The sequence below is a fragment of the Cotesia typhae genome, unplaced genomic scaffold (genome assembly GCF_013202065.1).
Source record: "Cotesia typhae breed Kobodo isofemale line unplaced genomic scaffold, CoteBio_Ctyphae contig_123, whole genome shotgun sequence".
NCBI lineage: Eukaryota > Metazoa > Arthropoda > Insecta > Hymenoptera > Braconidae > Cotesia > Cotesia typhae.
Window position 1 is genome coordinate 417,106 of NW_027423715.1, and position 24,365 is coordinate 441,470.

A 24,365-nucleotide genomic window follows, 5' to 3' on the forward strand; every position below is an offset into this window, starting at 1 on the left:
AAAAACTATTTTTATGCATATTTTTAGATTTTATTAAGAAATAATGGAAGTTTTCATTTAAAAATACCTACAGTAAAAAGTGAATTTTATTCAATAAAAAATTACAGTATTTATTTGATAAAAAAAAAAAAAAAGTAATGAAATCAAGAACTTAAAAACAATTATTTCATTTAAATAAAAAACTTTTACTTAAAAATAAATTTACGGTCAAATAATTTCAATATAGAAACCGGTGGTAATAAATTAAAATTTAAAGAATATCCAGTCATTTAATCATTACCTTTTTTAATTTATGGACTCTAAAGAAGACTGGATTTTTCGTAAAATTTTTTTTTAACGTATAATGTAATGTAGCTTTACAAATAATTTTTTTCTTTAAATAAAATTAACAAAAAAAATTTTATCAATTTTAGTTTAATTTCTTCCGAACACTAATGAATGACGTAAAAAAAAAATTAACTTAAAATATAATTCACAACATGCTTTATTGCAAATTCTAAACTAGTCTATTACAAACTGACAAAATAAAAAAATGATAAAAAAAAAAAAAACATTAATATTCACTCCATAAACATTTTTTATTCAACTAAAATCAATGAATTATTGTCACATAACAATTAAAAAAATTCATCGCTGGATACATAACAAAGTTTGCGTATAAGAAAAGAAATAATAATCTTATATGAGAAAAAAAAAAACAAATTATCCATAAACTTAAAATGTAAAAATGAAATATTAATAATAATAATAATAATAATAATAATAATAATAATAATAATAATAATAATAATGATAATATTAATTAATAATAATAATTAAATTTTTACGATCTACTACTTTTATTGAACTTCAAACATTTCTCTTTCCTTTTATTAATTAATTCTATCACTCATTCATACATTATATGGCACCTGTACATATATATCTGTCAACTACTCAAGCTCATCCCTAATAAATTTTAAATCATACTCTTACTTTCTATTAATTACACACTAGTTGTTGAAAAATTTAACTTCTGTAAATTTAAATCTAACATCTTATTATTCAATAATTGAGCGCAGTTCCGTGACACATAAATCGTCGTGTTATTTTATTTTATTATTTTTCCTAAACACTATTATTAATTATTGCGTTAATCCGCGACATTAATAATAAAACTGCATTGTTCAATGCATTGCAATTTAACGTGAGCGTTATTTAATTTTAGCCACGATAAAATATAATGCTTTAGTTTAGATAAATATTTTTTTTTTGTAAAAGTTTTATTTTAAAAAAAAAAAAAAAAAAAAAAAAAAATACGTATAAAAGGCATCGCCAAAAACTGTAACGACTTATTTCTATTATTTATTATTATTATTTTAGTCAGAGCATTTTGGTAAATAGAAAATTATTAAGACGACTAAAGGCACCGCGCATTAACTTAATTTTTAATTATTTATATAATTATTACTAATTAATAATTAAAGTATAAAGATTGAACGAAATTGGAAGCTCTAAATCATCTAATAATTTTTCTCTTTTATCATTAGACTAAGAAAATTCTAATACAAAGCCCACTGCCCCTTCATTAGTCCATCAACTTACTTTAATATCACTTTACATTTTAACAAGAGAAAAAAAAAAACGTCAACTCAGAATTTTTTTTAAAAATATTTATAAATTAAAAAATTAATAACTTATAAAATATTTTTTACGTAAAATTAAAAATCATTATTCATTATTACTATTATTATTATTATTAATATTATAATAATAATTAATGATTAATAAATGACAATTAAGTTTGAAGATAAGACACTTCGGACTTGTGGCAGTGAGTCTGGTTGTTTGCTACAGTGGAATTAATATAAATCCATAAACATTAGCAACCTTTTTCATACTTTGTACAAATATTTATCATACTATTAATCCTTTTTTTCATACATTACACTCTTTCTTATAATTAATCATTACATACCAATATTTAACAATATTTTTTTTTTTTAATTTAAACTTGCCCAATATTAACAACAGTAACGGAATTTATTTATTTTTTTTTTGTAAGAATAAGAAAAAAAAACAAAATACTTATCATATTTAAAAAAATTAAATTTGCCTATTTATTTTCAAGTCCTGCTTTTAGGCTTTATTATTATTTAATGGCAACTTTTGTTATTTTTAAATAAATTTAATAGTGAAGATTAATTTATATTGAAAAAAAAAAAATATTTCTCACTCGTAGATATAACTGATAAGTATTCCAATCTATAAAACTCATCGTCAGGTACTAAATTTTATCTAAATTATTATTTTTATTTTTTTTTTCTTCTCATTCGTATTAATTATATTGAGACACTAGTATTTAAATTTGTATTAAATTAAACAAAATTTTGCAATAATTTTAACTGAGTATTTAAATTATTGAATACTAATTAAAGTAAAATTTTATTGCTTTTTGTATTTAAAAAAAAAAAAAAATTAAACAAATTTAAACATCAGTGTCTATAAATTTGTTACAATTGCAATAATTTTGGCGCTTTTTTTTAATCATAAGTGGAACCAGCACCTGATAATGTTGCATTATAATTATTAATTATTAATCATCATTTAACTTAATTGTTTCTTTTATTCGTTGATCAATTAATCACACATCATTTAATAATTATTATTCAAACAGTTAAGCGCCAAACATAATCTCGAGTATTTTTAGAAACTCAGACAGATACAGAACCAAAAAAATTAATCTGTAAATTTAAATAATTTGTACATTGATTTAATTTTTTTTTTTTTGTATCAATAATAACGCATAATGTAAAATAATCGTCGATATAAAAAAGTAGTTCGTTTGCTACTTAATAAATGTGAAGATCTATTTTATAATCGCTTGTAAGCTTATTTGTTTTTATAAAGTCTTTGGTGTTTGTACCAATTTTTTCCATGATATTCAGAAGTAATTGTATCATACGTTTTATAAATTCTTTATTTATTTTTTTGTCAGGTCAAAATACTTAAATAGAAAAATTTTAATATTTCTAACCAATTTATGTGCTAAATTTTATAATTTTTTTTGTCCTTAAAATTAACTACAAAATAATATGAATAAGTAATTTAAGTATAATAATAAAAAAAAAGCGAAATAATTAAACTTATACTATCTTAAGGCAATTAAGAAAAACCCTACTCGACTTAAACGTATTACTTAAACAATAATAGTAATAATAATAATAATGATGAATATAATGATACTAATAATAATAACAATAAATTGTTAATAATCGTAATGGAAGAAAAATATAAAATCAGGGTAAGGTACAAGGAAGTTTTCTATAAATTGAGCATACTTTCGAATTTGATTGCGAGTTTCAAAAATTATTCATGACTCAAAAAAGTAAAAAAAAAAAAAAAAAAAAATTAATAAAAACTTGAACACTCTGGAACATTACTTTTCAGCAATGGTATAAATAAACATACCTATCGAATAATATTTAATATAATTTTAAATAATTATATAGTAACAAAAATGTTTGAGCCATAAATAATTATTAAAACTTCTCGCTGGATACTAATGTAAACATCACAAAACTATAAATAATAAAAAAAAATTATTGTAACAACTAATTACTTAAATACGGCATTATTTTTTTTTTTTTTTTTTTATAAGAACAATTAAAAAAAAAAATATACTAAGAAAATAACGCTTTTATACGCTAAAAAATATTCTATCCTATTTTTAACTTATACTTGTAATATTTATTATTATCATAATTATTATTGTAATTATAATCAATTGTTCATATAATTGTAATGATAAGAGCCATGTATTACATTATACTATTTAAATTTACACACGTGCAAAGACATTTTTTTTTTTGCTATATATATATTTATATCTTTGCGGACTTATTGATTTGCCTTCAATTTATAAGTATGTATAGAAATGTATAATGTCAATTTTAAGATAATATAATAATATTGTATCAATTTAAAAACATTTAGGCACGTTAACGAGGACCGTGATTAAGTTACAATAATCTAATTGACGTACAAAAGGCACACGTATCGTTAAATCGTGACTGATTATTACATGAACATTTTTTTTCTTCAGATTATTGTTCTCTATCGTCTCAAATCTACAGTAACGTTTTATGGTCATTTTGATAATAATAATAATGAGAATATAATTGATAATTATTAACTAATCATGTGTGTAATAATAATAATATGTATTAACATCATACCGAAAGAGAACAATTGTAACTCGGTAGGTTTGAATCGGTAAAAAAAATATTATGACTTAATAAAAAATGAATCGTCGATGCAGTGATATTGATTGGTTAAAAATAATCTTCGCAATGAATTTATTGAGCAGAATTGACTTGATTTTCCCACTTATCAAGAGCAATGGCTGTGTTCACAAGCAAAACCAAGCTCGATGTCGGGATGTCTTCTGCATACGGGCCCTTGTTTTCTTTGTTAGGGGCCCATCCTGCCATGCTTTGGCGGAACAATTCTTCACTTAACTCGGTGAGCGAGTAAAATTTCTTACTACTGGAACTCATCGAATTGCTTCCACAGGGCTCTTCTTGCCGTTCTGAAGATAAGTGAGGTCGTGGTGCGCTCCAGTACCCTGGTTTATTGTCTGAACATTCCTCTCTGAAAAATTTATGAATATTTAGTATGAAAAATTTTATTTTTATTATTACTAATAGCAATAATAATTTATTAATAATTAAACTAAAAATTTTTTTGGACTTGGAAAAAAAAAATAGAATTTTTATTTAAAAAATTTTTTTTCGGAAATTGACGTATTCTCATCCAAAATGTGCAGAAATGCAAAAAAAAAATTTTATACGCCCTTATGGCTCCCGGAACCCACCTCGAATGCCATAAAGGCGTATAATAAAAATTCTGTTTTTTTTTTCTAAGTCCAAAAAAATTTTTAGTTTGAAAAAAGAATTTTTTTTTTTGAAGCCGACGTATTTTGTCGAGAAATATGCAGAAATGCAAAAAAAAATTTTTTCTTCAAACTAAAAATTTTTTTGGACTTAGAAAAAATAATAGAATTTTTATTATACGCCCTTATGGCATCTGTAATATGATATTAAGTCTTAAGAATAAAGACGAATCGTTTCGATTCAATGATTATTTAAATTGATTTAATTGTGTTTTCCAAATACTTGTGATCTTGATATTGTTGTTATTATTAATCTAGAATTGAACCGTATTAAAAATGAATTTTGGCTTAATAATTTTTTGATATTTATGACACTATGTATAGTTTGGGTATTTTTTAAATAAATTTAAAAAACAATAGCGCTACCACAGGATCAATTAAAAATAATTTAATAGATTTTCCTTATTTCCTCTAATTATATAGATGAGGATGTTTAAAAAAAAATTATATTTTTTTTCGAGATATCTCGAAAATTCATATTTAATTTGACGCTAGAAAAGCAAACTTCCTCAAATTTGATGTAACCTTGAAATGAAATCAAGAAACTGAAAGATAATCTTGTGATAAGTGAAAAAAAAAAAATTAAATATTTAAATTTATCTTTGGAAAGTAAGGCCTAAAAAAATGAAAATTTTATTTCAAGTACTCTAAAATTTATATTTACAGGTATATTAGCTACCGATATCGCGAAATCAGTATTGGGTAATTGAATAGAATAAAAAAAATAGAATGATAAAAAAAAAACAATATTTGAAGTCAAACAAAAGATAGTTGGCGCCCGAAATATTAAAAAAAAAAAATCACTCTTATCGTAACTATTACGCAATTGGTTAAAAAATTCTTTCTGTTATCTAAGATATAATATTAAGTAATTGTAATTGAAAGTAGGGTTCGCGTATTAATAGAAATGGATATTATTAATAATAATAATGGGTGATAATGATTATTAAATAAATAAACGTCCAAGCATTCAGAAGGAGTTGAGAATAAATCTTACCCTCGTCGTGCGGGGTGATTTATTGCATCGTCGTAATTTAATTCATTTGACGGCTCAACTTTTGTCTCTGAATATGGATATACGATAACACTTGACCATTGTGATGATGGACGTTCTTCTTCACTATGAGAACTACTTTCATAATCATTTGGACTGTCTTCCTCACTTCTAAAATATAAAAATATATTTATACATGTTTTATGTATAATTCTATTTTTTTTATTTTTTCATAAAAGTTACTTATTTACTTATCGTTAATTATAATATCTGATTGTGATTATAAATTATCAATAAAATTTGCTTTGACAGCTGTCGATCTATAGCAATTAATTATTTAAATTAAAAATAATTAGAAATAGTTTGTTAGTTTGCATAATTGAGATTACAATCAGTCAGTCAGTCAGTTATCAGTCAGATAACTGTGATCAAAATAATTATTTAAATTTTTATTAATAAAGCAAATGAGAGCAAGTATATATTTATTTTTTTCTTTTTTAATATTAATAAAGAGTATTTTAAAGGAAGTATTTTACCACATTTATATTAAATGTGGTAATTTTTATTGGGGACGCGGGAGTTGAGTATTATTATATTTATTATATGTATTGAAAAAGGTCACCTGTATATAACGCGATCCTCATAATCACGGTTGCGTCTACGTGCTGTAGAGGGACTGTTAGTCATTGTTGTATCCCAGTCGCGATTCGCATTGGGACTTAAATCAGCCGCCTGCTGGTGATGATGATGATTTCCACCTGGTATCTTTTTACCGCGACGTGAAATTGTGTATTGCAGAGGATCGTGACCCTCACGTCTTATTATTTCCGGAAGAATACGACGCCTTGCGTTTATAAACCAGTTACACACCTGTACATAATAATAATTATTATTATAAATATTTTAATAAATAATTTTATTATTATTTTTTTTTTTATTGATATTTCAATTAATAATAATAATAATTTTCTCAAATTTTGATTAAATTTTTTAATTTTACCATTTTTTATTTTTGTTAAATTGTTAAATATAAATTATAATTTAAAAAATTTTGAAAAAAGTGACAAATATTGTTGCTAAAAAATTTTCATTTAAAATGTTCAAAAAAAAAAAAAAAAAAAAATTAAATGATCATCTATATTAAAAAAATAATAAAAATTTTATAAGTTGATCAAATTTATTTTTTTCACCAACCAAACTATTATTTCACTTAGAAAATTTTTTAATAAACCAACACTAAATATTTCCAATATTTCACCATTTGCTAAGCTCAATGTCTTCTTTCCAACTAAAAGTCGATCTTATTTATAGAAATAATTTATTAAATAATAAAAAATAAAACCCCTAGATATATACTTTAACAAGCATAATTAAAAATTAAAAAATTAATATTATACCTGAAGATTAGTTAATTGAGCTTCGTGGCTGAGGAAAAGTTTTTCATTGTCACTTGGATAGGCGTTGTAACGATGCTCATACAGCCATCGTTTCAAAATTTTAACAGATTGTTTAGGTAAGTTGCCACGACGTTTACGCACTCTGTGTGAGTCGGTGTGATGCAATATTCTTTGTTTTCGATCACGGAGTGATGAACTTTCGTGATCTACGTCCGATCCACTTTGGTCGTCATCGGTGCTACCCGAAGATTGGAATCGGCCTCTCACTGTAACATGAATAATAAATATACATTTATTAGCTGTGTACAGTTTATAAATTACAAATTACTAATTACATATATATAAACAAATAATAGATACAGTTGACTTAAGCATTAAGTAATTAATCATTATATGTTTTATTTTTTTTTTTGTTGATTGAGTGATTGCAAATCGTTTTGTTTGTTAAGCAATAACATGCCAATCGCATTTTATATCAGGTCAATAGTACCAGCGGATCTATAGTTCAAAGCTCTGTATTGTAATTGCATCATTTTGTATAAATAATTAATAATAATAATAATAATAATATTAATAATAAATTTTCTAAGAAATAAGCTATTATTATTGTTATTTTTTTTTGTCTAATTTATTTAGAAGACTAAAAATAAATTAATCTATAAAAAAACTGACGTGATTTTTTTATTTTAAAATGTTTATAAAAAAAAATGATGGAATAATTTAATCTTGAGATTTTAAGATTTTATAAATAAAATAAAAAACGAAAATTATAATTTTTTAAAAAATTATTAAAAACCTCACAAATTATAATTATTCGTTTTTTATTCCACAATCCACAAATAGATCAACTATTTATTGAAATCTAAATATTAGCTCAGATTCACTGTAAATAAAATTAACAGGTAATTAAAAGATAACTTGTGAAGTTATAATTCAAATAAAAGTAAAACCTAAGCTATTATTTTTCTAATTTTTCACACAAATTTATCAAACAAAATAGTTAAAATATTTGAAGTCGATAAGGAAAAAATAATAATTGCCTTATTTCTTCCCAGAAACTTAAAAAAAACTATTTATTTTACAACATGTCACAAACAATTATGATTTATATGACGTAATATGTATGCAATATTTAAGAATTTGAAAGAAAAAAAAAAAAAAAAACTGGAGTAGTGTGTATAGCTAGAGAGAATTTCAGTTAAAGACTAATATAAAGAAACGGTAATTTGAATATGAATCACCGGAGAGCTGTAAAAAATGAGCATTAGTCTAATACTTATATTTCGTACGATAATGATAGAATTAACTAATGTCAGTAATAAAAATTCTTAGACTATTGGTTCAGCTAAACAAATACGTGAGAAAATATTGCCTGAGGTTAACTATTAAATAAAAAAATTAATAGTTTTTCAAATTTAACGTACTGTAAAGGTGTATCTATAAATTTCCTAATGTGTTTTATTCTATAAATATATACATATATAGCCAGATACATTAAACCGAGTAGTATTACTACATATCCATATTTTAGAGTCAAAGTTAAGTACCTTAAGTACTCTCTCATTACGAAATGGTTAAATTTAGATACCAAGGGAACAAAGTTCTGATAAAATATACATATATATATACTTTTGAAACGCAATACCTAGATAAAATAGAACCTAAGCGTAAGTTTTTCCGGGAACAGAATAAATGGTATATATATTAAATTAAAGCTTTGACAATGAAAATTTGAATATAAATTTTTCGGCGTTTAGACACACAGATGAATAGAATTAATAATGAAGGCATGAATAAATTACCGTTTACCTGCTTCATCAAAAATTAACCCAACCACTCTCATTTATTGCTTTACCTTTTTGTCTATTTCTCTATATCTGTCTATTTGTTTTTTTTTTTATACATAGTAATAGATAGTATGTAGTATCTAGTATAAATGTATTAGATATTTTTCTATTTCTATTCATTTTATAGTGGAGCAACTAAATAGAGCCCGAATTCTACGCCCTTGTATATCTTTTATTCCTTTCTATTCTCTGTACCCGAAATTCTTTATTATGTCTAAAAACAAAATAAAAAAAAAAAAAAAAAGAAAACTATCATAGGGGAACTTTTTAGATCTTCAGGACTCTAAGGACTACTCGGAATACTCGTACAAATACTTTCTCTTGATCTACTTTTTAAATTTAATTCACTCTACTTTTTCTTAAATTAATATATTTTCTATTTTGTATTGTAATTTTAGATTTTTTTCAATTATTATAAAATCAAAGAAAATATAACTTGTAATTGGATAATTTTTAATTTAATTTTCCCAAGCATTTCTTTGTCAAAAATCTATTAATTCCAGATGTTTTAGAGATTTCTATTTAATAAATTGTGTCAAAAGTGTCAGATGTCTGTTAAGTTAATTCCAGTATCATTAAATTTCTTATCTGTCTTTGTAGTTTTTACAGTTTTTGATCTATACCGCATTTCTACGGAAATCATAAATTTTCAAGAGTTTCTTTTTTAAAGTGTAATTTTGAGATTTTTTTCTAATTTTAAAAATTATTTATTTTATAACAAAAAATTTCTCACAGTAATAATAATAATAATAATAATAATAATAATAATAAAAATTTTTGAATTTAATTCAAATTAAAAATATATAAGTAAAAAAAAAAAAAAATTAAATAAATGAAATTTGTAGTGACTTTAATTGCAACAGATGTAACGGCACGTGTACCGGATATTAAAACCTGATTTTTATTTATTTACAAAATATTGTTATTAAATAGAATAAACAACAATATTTATCCATTTAATTTAAAAAAAAAAATTGTACAGCAAAAATCAAACTATGGATGAATTAAAATGTTAATGAGAATGAAGAAAGAAATCACGGAACAGCCGGAACCGGGAGTTCTTGACATTTGACCTGATTAGAAACCGTTTCCTAAAGTTTACGATTTAAAATATATATATAGTCTTATTTCTGAGATAAAGAAGAGTTTACTGAATTGTAAATAATTATTATAATTTATAGTGTTGATATTAAAAGTACTGATATCACTTTTACTGGTCCACAAATACTTGATATATTTTTTATTCATTGATTTTATTGAATTACATAGTAAACAAAGGCGTACTGAAAATAAAGTTAAAGTAAAAATAAAAATAAACGCGTTGAGTTGTAATATATATATTTTAAGTGAATTAAAATAAAAAGTATATTATATGGTGGTGAATAAATTTACATCAGATATTGTCTTTCGTAATACCAAAAAAAGATGACGCCCGGTCTCGATCGTAAGGTAAAGACCTTGGTTCATATATAATACATGTGGGTCTCAAAAGTCTTTTCTACTGTACTCTGTGTGACGTTTTGGTCGAGTTATATTTATTAATAAATATATATATTATACATGTATATTTAACTTTGGTAAATTAAATGAAATTTGGTATAACAATATTAATATGCTACTATACTGAGTACCATGTACATGCCAGACTTGTCGGGTGTCGCTAATAAAAATCCAAATGTCTGACACCTTTTAATAATCTAATATTTACTCTACTCAATATAATTTTGTTTAAAAAAATGGATTATCATTTTTTTTTATATTATTATCATCATCATCTTTAGTTACAAGAATAAGAAGCTATTGATTATTTTTTATCAATACTTTACACGTGTACGACATTATCAGATATAAATATTTGCAACTATCTTCGATATAAGATTACCTAGAAATTAGAAATTAAAAAAAAAAAAAAAAAAAAATTGAAATATAAATAAATAAATAAACGAAATTCATAAAGTGCTCAAGATTTAAAAAAGTTCGAGAGTTTATCAGACTCGGATAACAATTTATCGTGGTGCTATAGACGTCTCTCTAAAACGATCTAGCTAAAAGTCTAAAGTTTTTGGCAAGCATCCCAAGTGTCATTACACTCTTTTAAATTTATTTCATTCTTTTTTTTATTTTATTATTTTTTTTTTTTAATATATTAATTCTGTGGCTCAATAAATGTATAATTAAATTTATACTCGGATTTCTTAATATCGATTCTAAAAAAAAAGTTCCGAAAATAACTTGCAAGTTTTATTTAGCAGAGACGAATCTTTGTCACCTTTATTGTCGATTACGGTGATTGAAATTGATAAACATTGAGCGGAAATTTAGGAAGTTTTTTAATTTATTTATAATGGTTTTTTTTTTTTTTTTGATATTGGAGATTGATTTTTTTCTGTTGGAAATTTAAAAACTTTTTTTTGAACAAAATTTTGAAAAATTAAATGAAATCCAAAATTTTAATGAATTTTTAAAATAAATGTCAATTTTTTTATTGATAAAATTAATTTTTGAAAACAAATTTTGATTTTTTGAAAATATCAAAATTTGAAAAAAAGGTTTTTTTTTTTAAACAAAAAATTGACAAATTAAATGAAATCCAAATTTTTAATGCATTTTTAAAGTAAATATAAATTTTTTTATTGATAAAAATAAATTTTGATTTTCTAAAAATATCAAAATTTGAAAAATTTCAATTTTTTATTGCAAATTTTAAAATAAATTTCAATGTTAAAAAGTTATTAAAATTAAAAAAAAAAAATAATTTTTTTTAAATCTAAAAATAAATTTTAATATTCTAAAAATATCAAAATTAAAAAATGAAAAATTTTTTTAAGTATTTTTGTCATTAATAAATTCTTTCCTAAACTCCAAAAATAAACCTTAAAATTCCAAAAATAAAATTCTAACCAAAAAAAAAAAAAGGAATTCTTAAAAAATGTCATTCCGATCAATTTTTTAAATTATCCCATAGAAAAAGACAAGAACCTTCAAAAAAAAAAAAAAAAAAAAGGAGAAAAAACACCATGATATTGTTTAGAGTGTGTCACGTGCGCTTCCGGCACGTCTTTCAACAGAATCTACATACTGTTAGCCATTGGTGTGACAACAGACAGTAGACACAAGACATCAGACATCAGTTGAGTAGACAGGAGCACAGTCAGAACAGAATGTGTGTTATAAATACCTGGACAGTCCAGCAGAGTAATGTCCCAGTCTTGTTAAATGTTATTATATGTTATGTTGAGCGTTAATACCAACTTCTATTGAGATGAGCATGAGCATGAGACTAGACCAGGCTAGACGAGGCTTAAGCTAAGACGAAACTCATTAGAGACAGACAGTCTTGGAGCCAGGACAGTGCTGATCATTTTTTCAGCCGAGGGTGTACGCTAATGTGTCCGTCCAAGTCTACGTAAATATAAACGCGAAAGAAGAGTCAGGTTCGCTCTTTCCTCTCCTACTCGTTCCTCAGTGACCAACATAGACAGATAATGTCGCAAATACTAATATAAGAACACTAGTACATTAAAGATAGAGTCAAGTTAGAAATTACACAGGACCGAAATAAACTTACGCTGCCGCTACTCGTTGTTCCGTATTTAGTCCGGGATACATAACATGGAGATCTGTCTATAGACCTTTCATTACGTTCCTCGACCACGTAGTTGCTCGTCTCAGTAAATTTTGTTAATAATAAAATTTTATATATTTATATTAACACCAATCGTCATAGGAAATACGAATCGTTCGATGTCGATAGCCCTAATACGTCAAATATAGCTAGTTTAATTGCTCACTAATCTTAATCTCATCACCTGATATAATTAATGCTCTGATATAACCGCGGGCTCTTGATTACTTTAACGATTCTTTCAATGTTATTTTTTTATTATACCTATTAGCACAATTCTATTATTTGATTTATTGGATTTTTTGTCATTATTCTCAGAAAATTTGAGTTTAAAGTTTTTTTTTTTTGGGTTTTTATTGCTGGAAAATTATTTTAAGATTTATCAATTTAATTTTAAAATCTATTTTTTTGGATCAATATTGATAAAAGAAAATTTTAATCAAAAAAATAATTTTTAAGAATTAGATCATTTTTAGATTAAGAAGAAAGATTATTCAATTGATTAAAATTTTATTAAGAATTTTTTTTTTTGGTTTTTATTGTCAATAAATTTAATATATTTTTTTTTTTAATTTATATTAAAAAAATTTTTTTTTTTTTTTTTTTTTTTTTTTTAAATTTAATTAACAAGTTAAATATTAATGAAGCTAAAAATTGCTTAATGTCTACTATTTTCAGTATAGTAACATAAATTTTTTTCAATGAAACTATATTTGGCTGCATTCATCATTCAGACCCATTTAACTATAACAATTATGCACTGTAGTACTCAAAGTAAAATCTCTTTGGCAAATAATTAAAAAAAAAAAAAAAATAACCATTGCCAATAAACCAAAATAAAAAATATCAAATTTATTGAAATAAAAAAAAAACTAATCATCGAATGAGGTAATTGTCCACAATAGTGTGATAAAAATAAATTTTTTCAATGAAGTAATTTTTAGATAAAAATTTGAGCTCATTCAATTTATCCGTAATTAGCGGCAAGTATACATTAGAAAAAAAAATTGTAAATATTTATAAGTCTGGAATAATTACAGGGAGAAAAAGTGTAAAAGTATTTACAAATAAAAATAATTGGGTGTTGCTACAACAAAGACGGTTTTTATGTATGAGGCCAGGAAGTTCCTCGAGTATCAGACGGCGCCTGTGTGCGAAAAATTACGTAAGGTCCAGTAACCCTCCTGGGGTAAATTTAGTCATTAAGCTAAAGCTGTAAGCTCTCTAAGCAAGTTGCTGCCGAGAGACCGGGCAAAGCGGCTAAACCGCATCACACATGATATAAATGTATACGTATACCTAGTAACACACGTGTGCGGTTGCTGACACAATGCTGGCTGCTAAATCATACTCATACTCAACACAACTGTGGAATAACTAACACGTTTGTTGTCTACAGTCGGCATCACCAACAAAAGCCAGTTACATCCGTCATATTCACGAGTGTCGCGTTTCGACTGACCTAAATGTTGCATGCTAACTGTCAACGATCAATAATATATCCATACATTCACATCCATATCCATACATGTCCTAGCACTAATAATAATGGACATATTTTACTACTAAACTCTCCACCTGTATCAACTCTCTCTCTCTCTACTTCATGTTCCTAAGAATTCACTTATTTCTATTTCTATTTTTTATTTTTAAATTAATGATAGTCTAGTTTTGCATTTATAGAAATTTTTTCGTTTCAAGAGAAGAAATTTTCAACTCAAAATATAATTTTAAACTTTTAATTAAAAAATTTTTCTCTTTAATCAAATTATTATTTTTTTTTACTGACGTTAGCTAACAACTTTCAATTTTTTTAATTTTTATAACAACTCAATTACAAAAAAGAAATAAATTCTTGAAAAAAAAAAATTTTTTTTTCATAATTATTTCAATGCTATAAAATTTTAAAAATGACCTTGTATCTTGAGAACTGTTGACATTTTTTAAGATATAAGCTCATCTCGATGTTACACACATCAAGACCTTTCATTTAAGTACCCACATCAATTTTTCATATATTTATATATTTTATATATATGTATATATGAAAAATATATCAAAATGGATGTGGGTACTCAAATGAAAGCTCTTGATGAGTGAAACATAGGAATGAGCTTATATTTTAAAAAATGTCAATATTTAAGAAAATTTTATTTATTATAGTTCACAAGTCACGGCAGTCACATAGTGACTGCAAGGTTGCTAGTAGATCTAAAGTTTCAAAACCAAAATTTTTTATTTTTAAATCAAATTTATCGTTTAAATATAAACAAATATATGAATATATAAATATTATTAAAAAAATCAAAACCATTAATTTTATTTCCTAAGAATAATCTTCGATCTTTAAATATAAACCTTTTCATCTAAATAATTAATTAAAATTTCCGATAAATTTATTCAAATGAATAATCAATAAATTTGTGAATAAAACTGTAGTTTTCTCAATTTAATTAATGATAATCAAAAGTTTTCTCATTATCGCCAATACAAAAAATAAATAAAAAAAAAAGTTACATTGTAAATTAAAATTAATTTAAGAGTCTAATTATCTAATCGTTAGTCTATTTCCTGAGAATTATCAATACAAGTGAAATATTTTAAAAAAATCGAGAACTATTATTCAAAGAAGATAAAAATAATGGGATGTAAAAAAATGTGGGAAATAATTTTTCCCTAGTCTATTTTTATTACACAAATAAACGCAATGTCGAACGTAATGCATCGCGTTGCATATATGTATATTTTAAGTAAAGGTAATAAGAGACGTAAGTGACGTTGAGAATGACAGGGCGATTATCGAGCCTCCAGAATTATTATCGCTTTGACACTTATCAAATGCACACTGCAGTGTATATATAATAACTGGCGGGAAAAAAATAGTTGGGTTTTTATGTCCCCGTAACTCTGTATGCACTTAAACTTAAATACTCAGAAAGTACGTTATAGTATTTTTATTTGCTATTATAAGATAAATGCCAGTAAGTTTATACTCCTTTTTAAATCATTTTATTGCTACTCTGTTATTTTTGTTATTATTATTTAATGTGCAATATATCTAATTGCACTTTAAGCTCGTCTTATCGTTTTAATATAATTTGAATAATTTAATTAGGGCGTGATAAATTTTATTTTTTCTATAAATATTCTTATTTTTTATCGAATAAATTCTAATGAGATAATAAAATTATTTCGCGAGAAAATTTGTGAATTAGGTTATTTGTATAATAATAAAAAAAAATTTAATTTTTTAAATTAAGATGTTAGTGTTCTCATGAAGATATTTTTAGATTCCCTAATTTGTTTTATTAATTAATTAGCTTAATCTCAACACTCTGAGAAAAAAATTTTTTAATGAAATTATTAGCTGCAAAATAGGACAAACTTTTAAATATTTATTTGAATTTTTTTAATTTAAATTCGGGGTTAAATATTAAAAATATTAAAAAAAATCATCAGACTTTTTTTATAGAAAATTAAATTATAAAAAAAAAAAGTCCAACATCTCGTATATTATTTTTTAAATTTATTATTAAAGTTTTATTTTTTCCTAGAACTTCTAACGCGGATAATTTCGAATAATAATGAGGAAAACAAGCAAGATTTTAATTATTCACCGCATAATAATTTCTTATAATTTTAAAATTTACGCGGGAAAAAATGATAATTTAAATTTTTAAAGGAAAAATGAAAAATTTACAAATTTTTATTACTGTAATTAATTAGTTTTATAAAATAAAAAAAAAAAAAAGTAATTCAAGGTAGAATAAAAAAAAATTTATAGCCTCACACTAGACATAATTTTTAATGATAGTGTTTCTATTTTATCAGAAACATCCTAAAGTAAAATGTAAAAAAAAAATAAAATATTTTACAAAAATTTAATCAGAGCGGATGAGGGTACAACAATATATTTTTATATATATGTATATATTTATACATAATAAAGATAGCAAGACACAAGTTAAATAACTTCCGTAGTAACCTTGCCAATTCAATGTAAAAATTATTGAATGATCTCGTAAAGTATCTATACACATAATTTACCTCTTTACGTCTCCTGGCACCTCAGCAAGGAGTTATATTTTGAATCTATTACACTTTACAAAGCAATATTTGATATTAAAATAAATCACGAGACCCGCGAGTTAAACCAGTCACAAGACTACGCAAGATTATGTCACGTTATAAAAAAAAACTAACAACAATAAAAATAAAATAACTTAAACCCGAAATTTAATCTAACAATAAAAAAGAAAAGGTTTTTAATTAATTAAACTCATCTTTTTTTTTTTTCCGAGTACTAAATAAGCGTTATGTTATTAATAGTGGAATGTTATGAGTAGAGGCGAACATATTATCCATCAAAGACCTCGAGAAAGTAATTGAACTTAGTTGACTCAATAATCGCCGCTACAGTCCAGCAATTCTATTACATTAAATTCATAAAATAATTCTTATACTTGTGAAATAAATATTTTTTTTTTCGACAATTCGTCATCTAATGGCTTAATCATCCGCAGTTAATCAATAAAATAACAATTATCAAATAAACTAACTAGGCTTTATTTTAGTTTTAATAATAAAAGTAATCTCGAAAATTAGAGGTAAGATAAAAAAACTTTTGCGTTTAGTTTGTCTTTGTTGATCCAACTAAAACTTTAATTAAAGATTAAATCTTGTTTAATAACAATGACAACAAAGTACAATAACAATAAAACAAATGTGTCCAATGAAAACCGATTCTACTGACACGTATACACTAACCTCCTTGACATCTGCTTGCGCACGCGGTTAATGTTTTGCATTGAATATAACGCGGATGACATTACAACCTTAAATGTGAATGGATATGCGCTATATACATTAATCATTCGACTATTACTCTTTTTCTTAATGGACTCTTTACAATTAATAAAATCATAATAATAATAATAATAATAATAATAATAATAATAATAATAATAATAACAATAATAATAATTTTTCTACTCATATTATTATTATTATTATTTTGTTATTAAATGCTCAGGGGGGTTATCCCCGGAGTCCGATTCTCCGAGGGCCCAGCCTGAGCTCCGTCCGTTACTGCTGGACCACTCCGCACAACAAGGCGGTTAGTGATCACAGCAGGCCAAAGTCATTTCCCTTAAGAGACGGAGAGAACCAAGTAAAACAGCCTTCTGCATCCTAACTGCCAAGAACTCAGCTTTTGATGAGCAAGCTGGAACTTTGGCAAGTGAGGATACAAAAGACTGCTTCATCCCTCCTAGGACGCCAACAATCAGGACGACAAGCTTGACACGGTAACCTGGGTAAAGTTTACCAATTTCAAACAGGAGATCCTGATATATTTGTCTTTGTGCTCTTCTTTGGCTGAGATGTTGTATTCAGCCGGGGCCGAGAACTCAATGACATAAATGTCATGAGTGGCCTTGTCGAAGAGCACAATATCAGGTTTGTTGTGATCTATCCGCCGGGTTGTTGCAAATGGCATGTTCCAATAAATTTTGCAACTGTCATTCTCAACAACCTGGGAATATCTCCTGGCAAATAAGGCAGCACTGGTGTCACGTCAATACCGTAGCAATGACGAAGATAGTAGTACAGTACTCTCAGGGCAGCATTGTGACGCTGGATATATGCACCTCTCGCCAGCACTGGACATGCCGACAAAAGGTGCATAAGCGTCTCCGGATGTTGTCTACACCTCCTACAGGACGTGTCCGGAAGCTGCACCTGGAGCACCTTGCTACGGTACTCAAGAGTGTTAATGACACCATCTTGGCAGGCAAATATGAACCCTTCAGTCTCGGACATCAGGCCCGCTGACTTTAAGAAGGAAAACGTCAGCTGGATGGACAAGCCATGATCACGCACGTGTTTAAAGAACACGCTGTGCATGGACTTGTCCATCAGTTCGCCAAGGAGTAGTTTTTCCTCGGCGTTCTGATGACGCTCTTAAATTCCTCCTTTCGGAGTTCCATAAGAGCGTTTATTTCTCCAAGACCAAGGGTTCTTGCCGCATATATTGCTGCCTTATACAAGAATGACCCCTTATGCGCATTTTCATGTTTATGTACAATTTGCATAAGAAAGTCATCCTCGTCTGCAGTGAAATTGACAACTTCGTGAGTTAAACCCAGGACCAAACGGTCGTGAAGCCGCTCCAAACTCTGCAAACCTCTCCCACCGATGGACCGGGAGAGGTATAATCTGGCGACTGATGAATTGGGGTGCATGCTCCGATTCATATTAATGATCTTACGGGTTTTGATGTCGAGATCTCGTAAATCCTTTCGGGTCCATTTCAGGACACCGAAAGAGTATAGTAAGACTGGGACAGCGAGCATGTTAGTAGCTGAGACTTTGTTTTTGCCGGAAAGTTCGGAGGACCAAATTTTCCGGAGTCTCCTAACATACTCGCTCTGGAGAGTTGTTCGGACTTCAGAGACCGCATGCATGCGGTGCTCTTCCATTCCTAGATATCTATACAACTCCCCGGCGTCTAATTGGCTTAAGACGCTCCCATCCACTAATTCGACATCATCACCAGTATCAGAGCACTTACCCCTCGCCAGATGTACGACCGCACACTTGTCCAACCCAAAAGACATTCCGACATCTCGTGTGTACTCTGCTACGATGTTGAGGGCTGCTTGTAGATGATCTTCATCAGCACTATATAGCTTCAGATCATCCATGTAAAGCAGATGGGTGATCGAATATTTTCGATCACCCGGAGGCCCCACAGAGTACCCACGAGTTTTACGGAGAGCAACAGATATAGGCAGCAGTGAAATGCAAAACAGCAGAGGGCTCAAGGAATCGCCTTGGAAGACCCCTCGTTTGTACTCTACAACTCCGGTTACGTGCAATGCGTTTCCACTTCCAATGTGAAATCGCGTTCGCCAGAGCTGCATTGTACGCCGAATACATTCCACTATTTCGGGATTGACTCCCAGGCATTTGAGTAGATATAAAATTAACTCATGTGGAGTTGAGTCAAATGCCTTGCGATAGTCAATCCAAGCCATTGACAGGTTGCGTTGATAGTAGACAGTTGCGTTATTATTATTATTATTATTATTATTATTATTATTGTTGTTGTTGTAAAAGTAATTTTTTTTTTTTTTTCAACAAAAAAACCCAAGTGATTATTGATAAAAATTTTTTTACTCCAATAGTTAAAAATCAAGTTCGGTAATTTTATTAGCTATTAGCCCATTAAATTAATATATAAAGTAAAAATGTCTGTAAAAGATAAATTACTTTAATGACAAATGATAAACATGTGCATCGACATACATATGTTACTACACATGTATGTATACATTAAACAATATGTGTAAAGAGTTTTAAAAATCTCAATCAACATATGTAACATATGTATAAGTTATAACTTGTCTTCTTTAAAATACTTAAACATTTGTGTTTGTATTTTATTTTAACCAAGAAAAAGTACGTATGAAGACATAAGTACATGTGTGTGTGTGTGTTAGTGTATAATCGACAAGTTTTTAAAATTTGAATTTTCTCATGCGGCGTTACTGCCATCACCACGTGGCGAACGTCTGGATTTTGCCGCTGCTGGTTAGGTTCTCTACGGGGTCTACATCGGGAGTCACACGGCTCACATATATATATATATATATATATATATATATATATATATATATATATATATATATATTTATGTATGTACGTGTGTACATACTGGTTGCCAGTGTAATGTCTCAGATCTCAGACGACTAGAGAGTATATACATGTACAACACGTACGGGCAATCCAACGGCGAATAGAACGCGCTTTTCACCACGCGGTCACGCGTTTCTCGCATCACATCGCGACCACTCTAAATTCAAACATCCTTATCGTCTATTTTTGCTAAAATAACATCATCTACATTCTTCAGACAGTATTTATATTTATATTTTTAACTTTAAATAAAAATAAAAATAAATACCCTGGACTATTTCGGAAGTTTAATTACCAAGACAAATTTATCGCAAATGTCACAATGACATTTGTCAAAACAATTGTTGTAATTTTAACTCTCGAAATTATACAATTATTTAATTAAAAAAAAAATAATAATAATAAATTAAAAAAAAAAACATTATTAATGAAAGTTAAATTCCTGATGACTGTCCTGTTTATTTTTTGCGCGGAAGTGACTGCATGCGAGTAATCTCTCGAGAAAAAAAAAAAAAAAAACATTACAAAAAAGAAGAACCTTGCCGGGCAGAGGGAACATTTTTTTTGTCTAGGTCCGGATAAGATGTTCCCTTAGATTTTTTTTATGCAAACAGAGATAACGAAATTTTATTTATGTAAATATAGACTTATATAGATATAAATATTATATTAAGGTATGTGAGTATTTTATTTATATAGCTGAAGTGTGAAGTGCAAGATTACGCGGCATCTAATCCAAGCTCGGAGACCATAGAGACTTAGACAATTAATTATTTATTCGAGGCCGTTCAAATGTTTACTGTTTTCCGGAAAAAATTCATTTCGTATGATAATGATAAGTTGTTTAAATAAACCATGAGTTTCAGCTTGAGTTTCACTATTCATTATTGTGTACTGTAATAAATCTATAAAATATAAAAACGGTATGGGTCTCGTAAATAAATTATACGGGCTCAAGGAATGCTCGTTGACGATCTTACATCTGGAGAACCTTCGACTTTGCTCTTAGGTAGCGAGTAAATTCGAGCTAAGTGAAGTTTACTTAAGTTTACTTAAGTTGAATATGTAGAATCGATTTGAAGTAATGCTAAACTTGACTCAGGTGGTAATGTCATGAGAAGTCAGACCTTTAATAATAATAATAATAATAATAATAATAATAATAATAATAATAATAATAATAATAATAATAATAATAATAATAATAAAGATTCTTTAATACACGACATTACCAATAAGTGTATTATAATATCAACGTACTTTACTTCATACTTTATATACACTGTTATGTATTAAGTATTGCCTAATTCAGTCACACGATCCTATCTACGTCTATATGTACATATCTCCCGTATTCCACGGACTAGGCCGCGTCCAGGAACCGAGCTTTTTTATTTGTTATTTCATTTTAGACCGTTTCATCATAGTGCGATAAAACATGATACTGAAAATAGCAAACATCCGATGACTTTTTTTTTTTTTTTTTTTTTGTAAGCAAGTAAGATATAATATAAATAGTAATAATAATAACAATAATTATTATTATTATAAATTTTTAATTATTTTATGAAAATTAATTTAGCAGATATTTAATAATTTTTAGAAATTTTATTAACAAATAAATTATTACAAAAAAAAAAATAAAAAAAAAATTGACGTAGAAATAAAAAAAAATTAAAAGTGCAATTTTTTTAAAATAATTTTTTTGAGTTTATTTAATTGTTAAATAAAATTAAAATTTTTTCAAGTGACAGCTAATTTTAATGTCATAATTCTTTTTTTAAACAGTCACTTAATTATTTTTTTTTTTTTTAACAAATTTCTTCTAGAAAAAAATTAAAAAAAAAAATTGCATTTTTAATTTTTTATAATTTTTACAGGTCAATTTTTTTTGCTATAATTTATTTGTTAAAAAAAATTATTAAAATTTAATGAGTGTGAATTTAGCAGATATCTAATAATTTTTTTAATAATTTATAAACAATTTATTTTTTACAGAAGAAATAGTTAAAAAAAAAAGCACATGGAAATTTTCAAAAATTTTTAGATTTTTTTTGCAACAATTAAGTAAAAATTAATCCAAAAATTTTCAAAAATTAGCTGTCTACTGAATTTATCTTCACAAAATTTAATAAATATCTGCTAACTTAATTTTCATTATTTTTTATGATTGAAGTTAGCAGACGTCTAAAAATTTTTGATTTTTTTTATTAATTAAATTACACCTAAAAAGATATTTTTAAAAAATTATACTCATAGTTTTTCAAGTTTTTTGCAGGTGAAATTTTTTTTAAATTATTTAATTGAAATTTTTTTAATAAAAAATTGCTAAAAATTTTGAAATATCTGCTAACTCAATTTTAATTATTTTTTAATATTGTAAAAGTAAAAAAAAAAAATCTAAAATGCCCGCAATTTTGAGTTTAACTGCCGTAATGCGACAAATGTCCAGCAGAAAAATAATTAAATTAATGAGAAAAACACGAGCAGCGTGGCCCAGACAAATTCGCAGTCAATGTGCATCATCATACCCATCCAATATTCTATAAAAAATTACGAGCTCTCAACGGTACGGGAAATTCGGCTAAAAGATAATAAAAAATAAAAAAGCATCATGACAGCTGCGCGCGAGATGTGCGCACTTAAAAAAGGAAGCTCTAAAGAGGGGATAAAACACACACCGAGTTTGGCGAGTCGTCAACGTTATACCTGCAATTTTTTTTCCAGACGCTATTAACAAAATCTCAAAAGTGTAATTACTCTTCATTTGTCATTAAAACTGACGATCTACCGATAACAACAATCTTACCTAAAAATCAAATATAAAAATAAATCATCCGGGAATTTTTAAAATTATTTTTTTAATGACAGCTTTCAGCAATAATTATAATCATAATAAATATTAAAATTTAAAAAAAATTGCAAAAAATTAATAGACATACCTGTCCGATCCATGGTTATCCTCTGGTCAGTGTTAACAGCTGTAGACGCCAGCATAGTTGTATCGATGAATAAAAAATTTATTTCTTTCAGAGAATCGGCAACCGAATTTAGTCCCACCAACACTTCTCTTGTCGTTGTTTGTAGCCGAGGATTTACGAAATCGTGACCGTTCTTTGTCAGGTAGTAGACAGCAACTTCAAGGACGCTTCTTGGGCCCTCACAACCACTTTTAACAATCACAAGAACTATTATTAATATATTTCAATAAATATTATAAATTTTACAAATATTAAAATAATTATAATTAAGCAACAGTAATTGTTAAATAATATTTATTTAATACGCGCGTTAACCTCGAACGCGTGGCCGGTCTCACGTGCTGTCACTGTCGCTTACAAAAAAAAATTAATCTAGTGAAAAAAAAATTATTTATCAGTCAATAAACAATCTTCCAGTGACAAGAGAGCTAAAATTCAAACTGACAATGTGAAAAGCTATAAAAATTTAAAACAAATCCACTTTGACACGGCAACACGCGGTAAAATGACGTCGGCGTCCGCTTGGCTGATAAGCGACGCAGTGTTTGACAGAACCGCACTGTTATTATTCTCTACCACTGATTTTACGGTATGTGCTGTTTTTTTATTTTAATTTTTTTTTGCTAAGTTTTAACAAACTTTAATTTATTATTTATTTAATTTTCAAGCTGTTGAAATATTTATTTATTTATTTATTTATTTATTTATGGAAAACTATTTAAAGAAACTAACCGAAAAATTCACTGTCCTCAGGAGCAACTGCTGGCGAAATATCAAGAGCTGACTCTGACTGATTCGTTGAACATTGAACAACAAAAAGAAATAAATAATAAAATAGTTGATGAGGTTGTGAAACGAATGCCGAATTGCGACTGAAGCTTGAGTCTGCT

The 24,365-nt window shown here is 26.6% G+C and overlaps 1 protein-coding gene across 2 annotated transcripts; it reads right to left on the bottom strand.

The window, feature by feature from the left end:
- Positions 1-1,272: 1,272 nt before the first annotated feature.
- LOC141537266 (uncharacterized) lies at positions 1,273-24,362 on the bottom strand. Of its 2 annotated transcripts, XM_074258151.1 has the most exons (6): positions 24,208-24,360; positions 23,437-23,663; positions 7,325-7,590; positions 6,550-6,797; positions 5,931-6,098; positions 1,273-4,632 (listed from the first exon to the last, which is right to left on the bottom strand). In XM_074258151.1, exons 2-6 carry the CDS (start codon positions 23,489-23,491, stop codon positions 4,338-4,340), a joined length of 1,032 nt encoding a protein of 343 aa, XP_074114252.1. In that variant the 5' UTR covers positions 23,492-23,663; positions 24,208-24,360; the 3' UTR covers positions 1,273-4,337. The 2 variants fall into 2 exon arrangements, with proteins under 2 accessions (XP_074114252.1, XP_074114258.1); XM_074258157.1 differs by lacking the exon at positions 5,931-6,098 and having other exon boundaries at positions 24,208-24,362.
- Positions 24,363-24,365: the final 3 nt, after the last annotated feature.

What these genes read in the sequence shown, in the direction of transcription:
- LOC141537266 (XM_074258151.1), bottom strand. Translation starts at nt 23,491, where the DNA reads ATGCTGGCGTCTACAGCTGTTAACACTGACCAGAGGATAACCATGGAT. An exon ending in CTCAATTAACTAATCTTCAG is followed by an intron (nt 6,798 to 7,324) that starts GTATAATATTAA and finishes TATTATGTACAG; the next exon opens with GTGTGTAACTGGTTTATAAA. An exon ending in AATCACCCCGCACGACGAGG is followed by an intron (nt 4,633 to 5,930) that starts GTAAGATTTATT and finishes TAAATTTTTCAG; the next exon opens with AGAGGAATGTTCAGACAATA.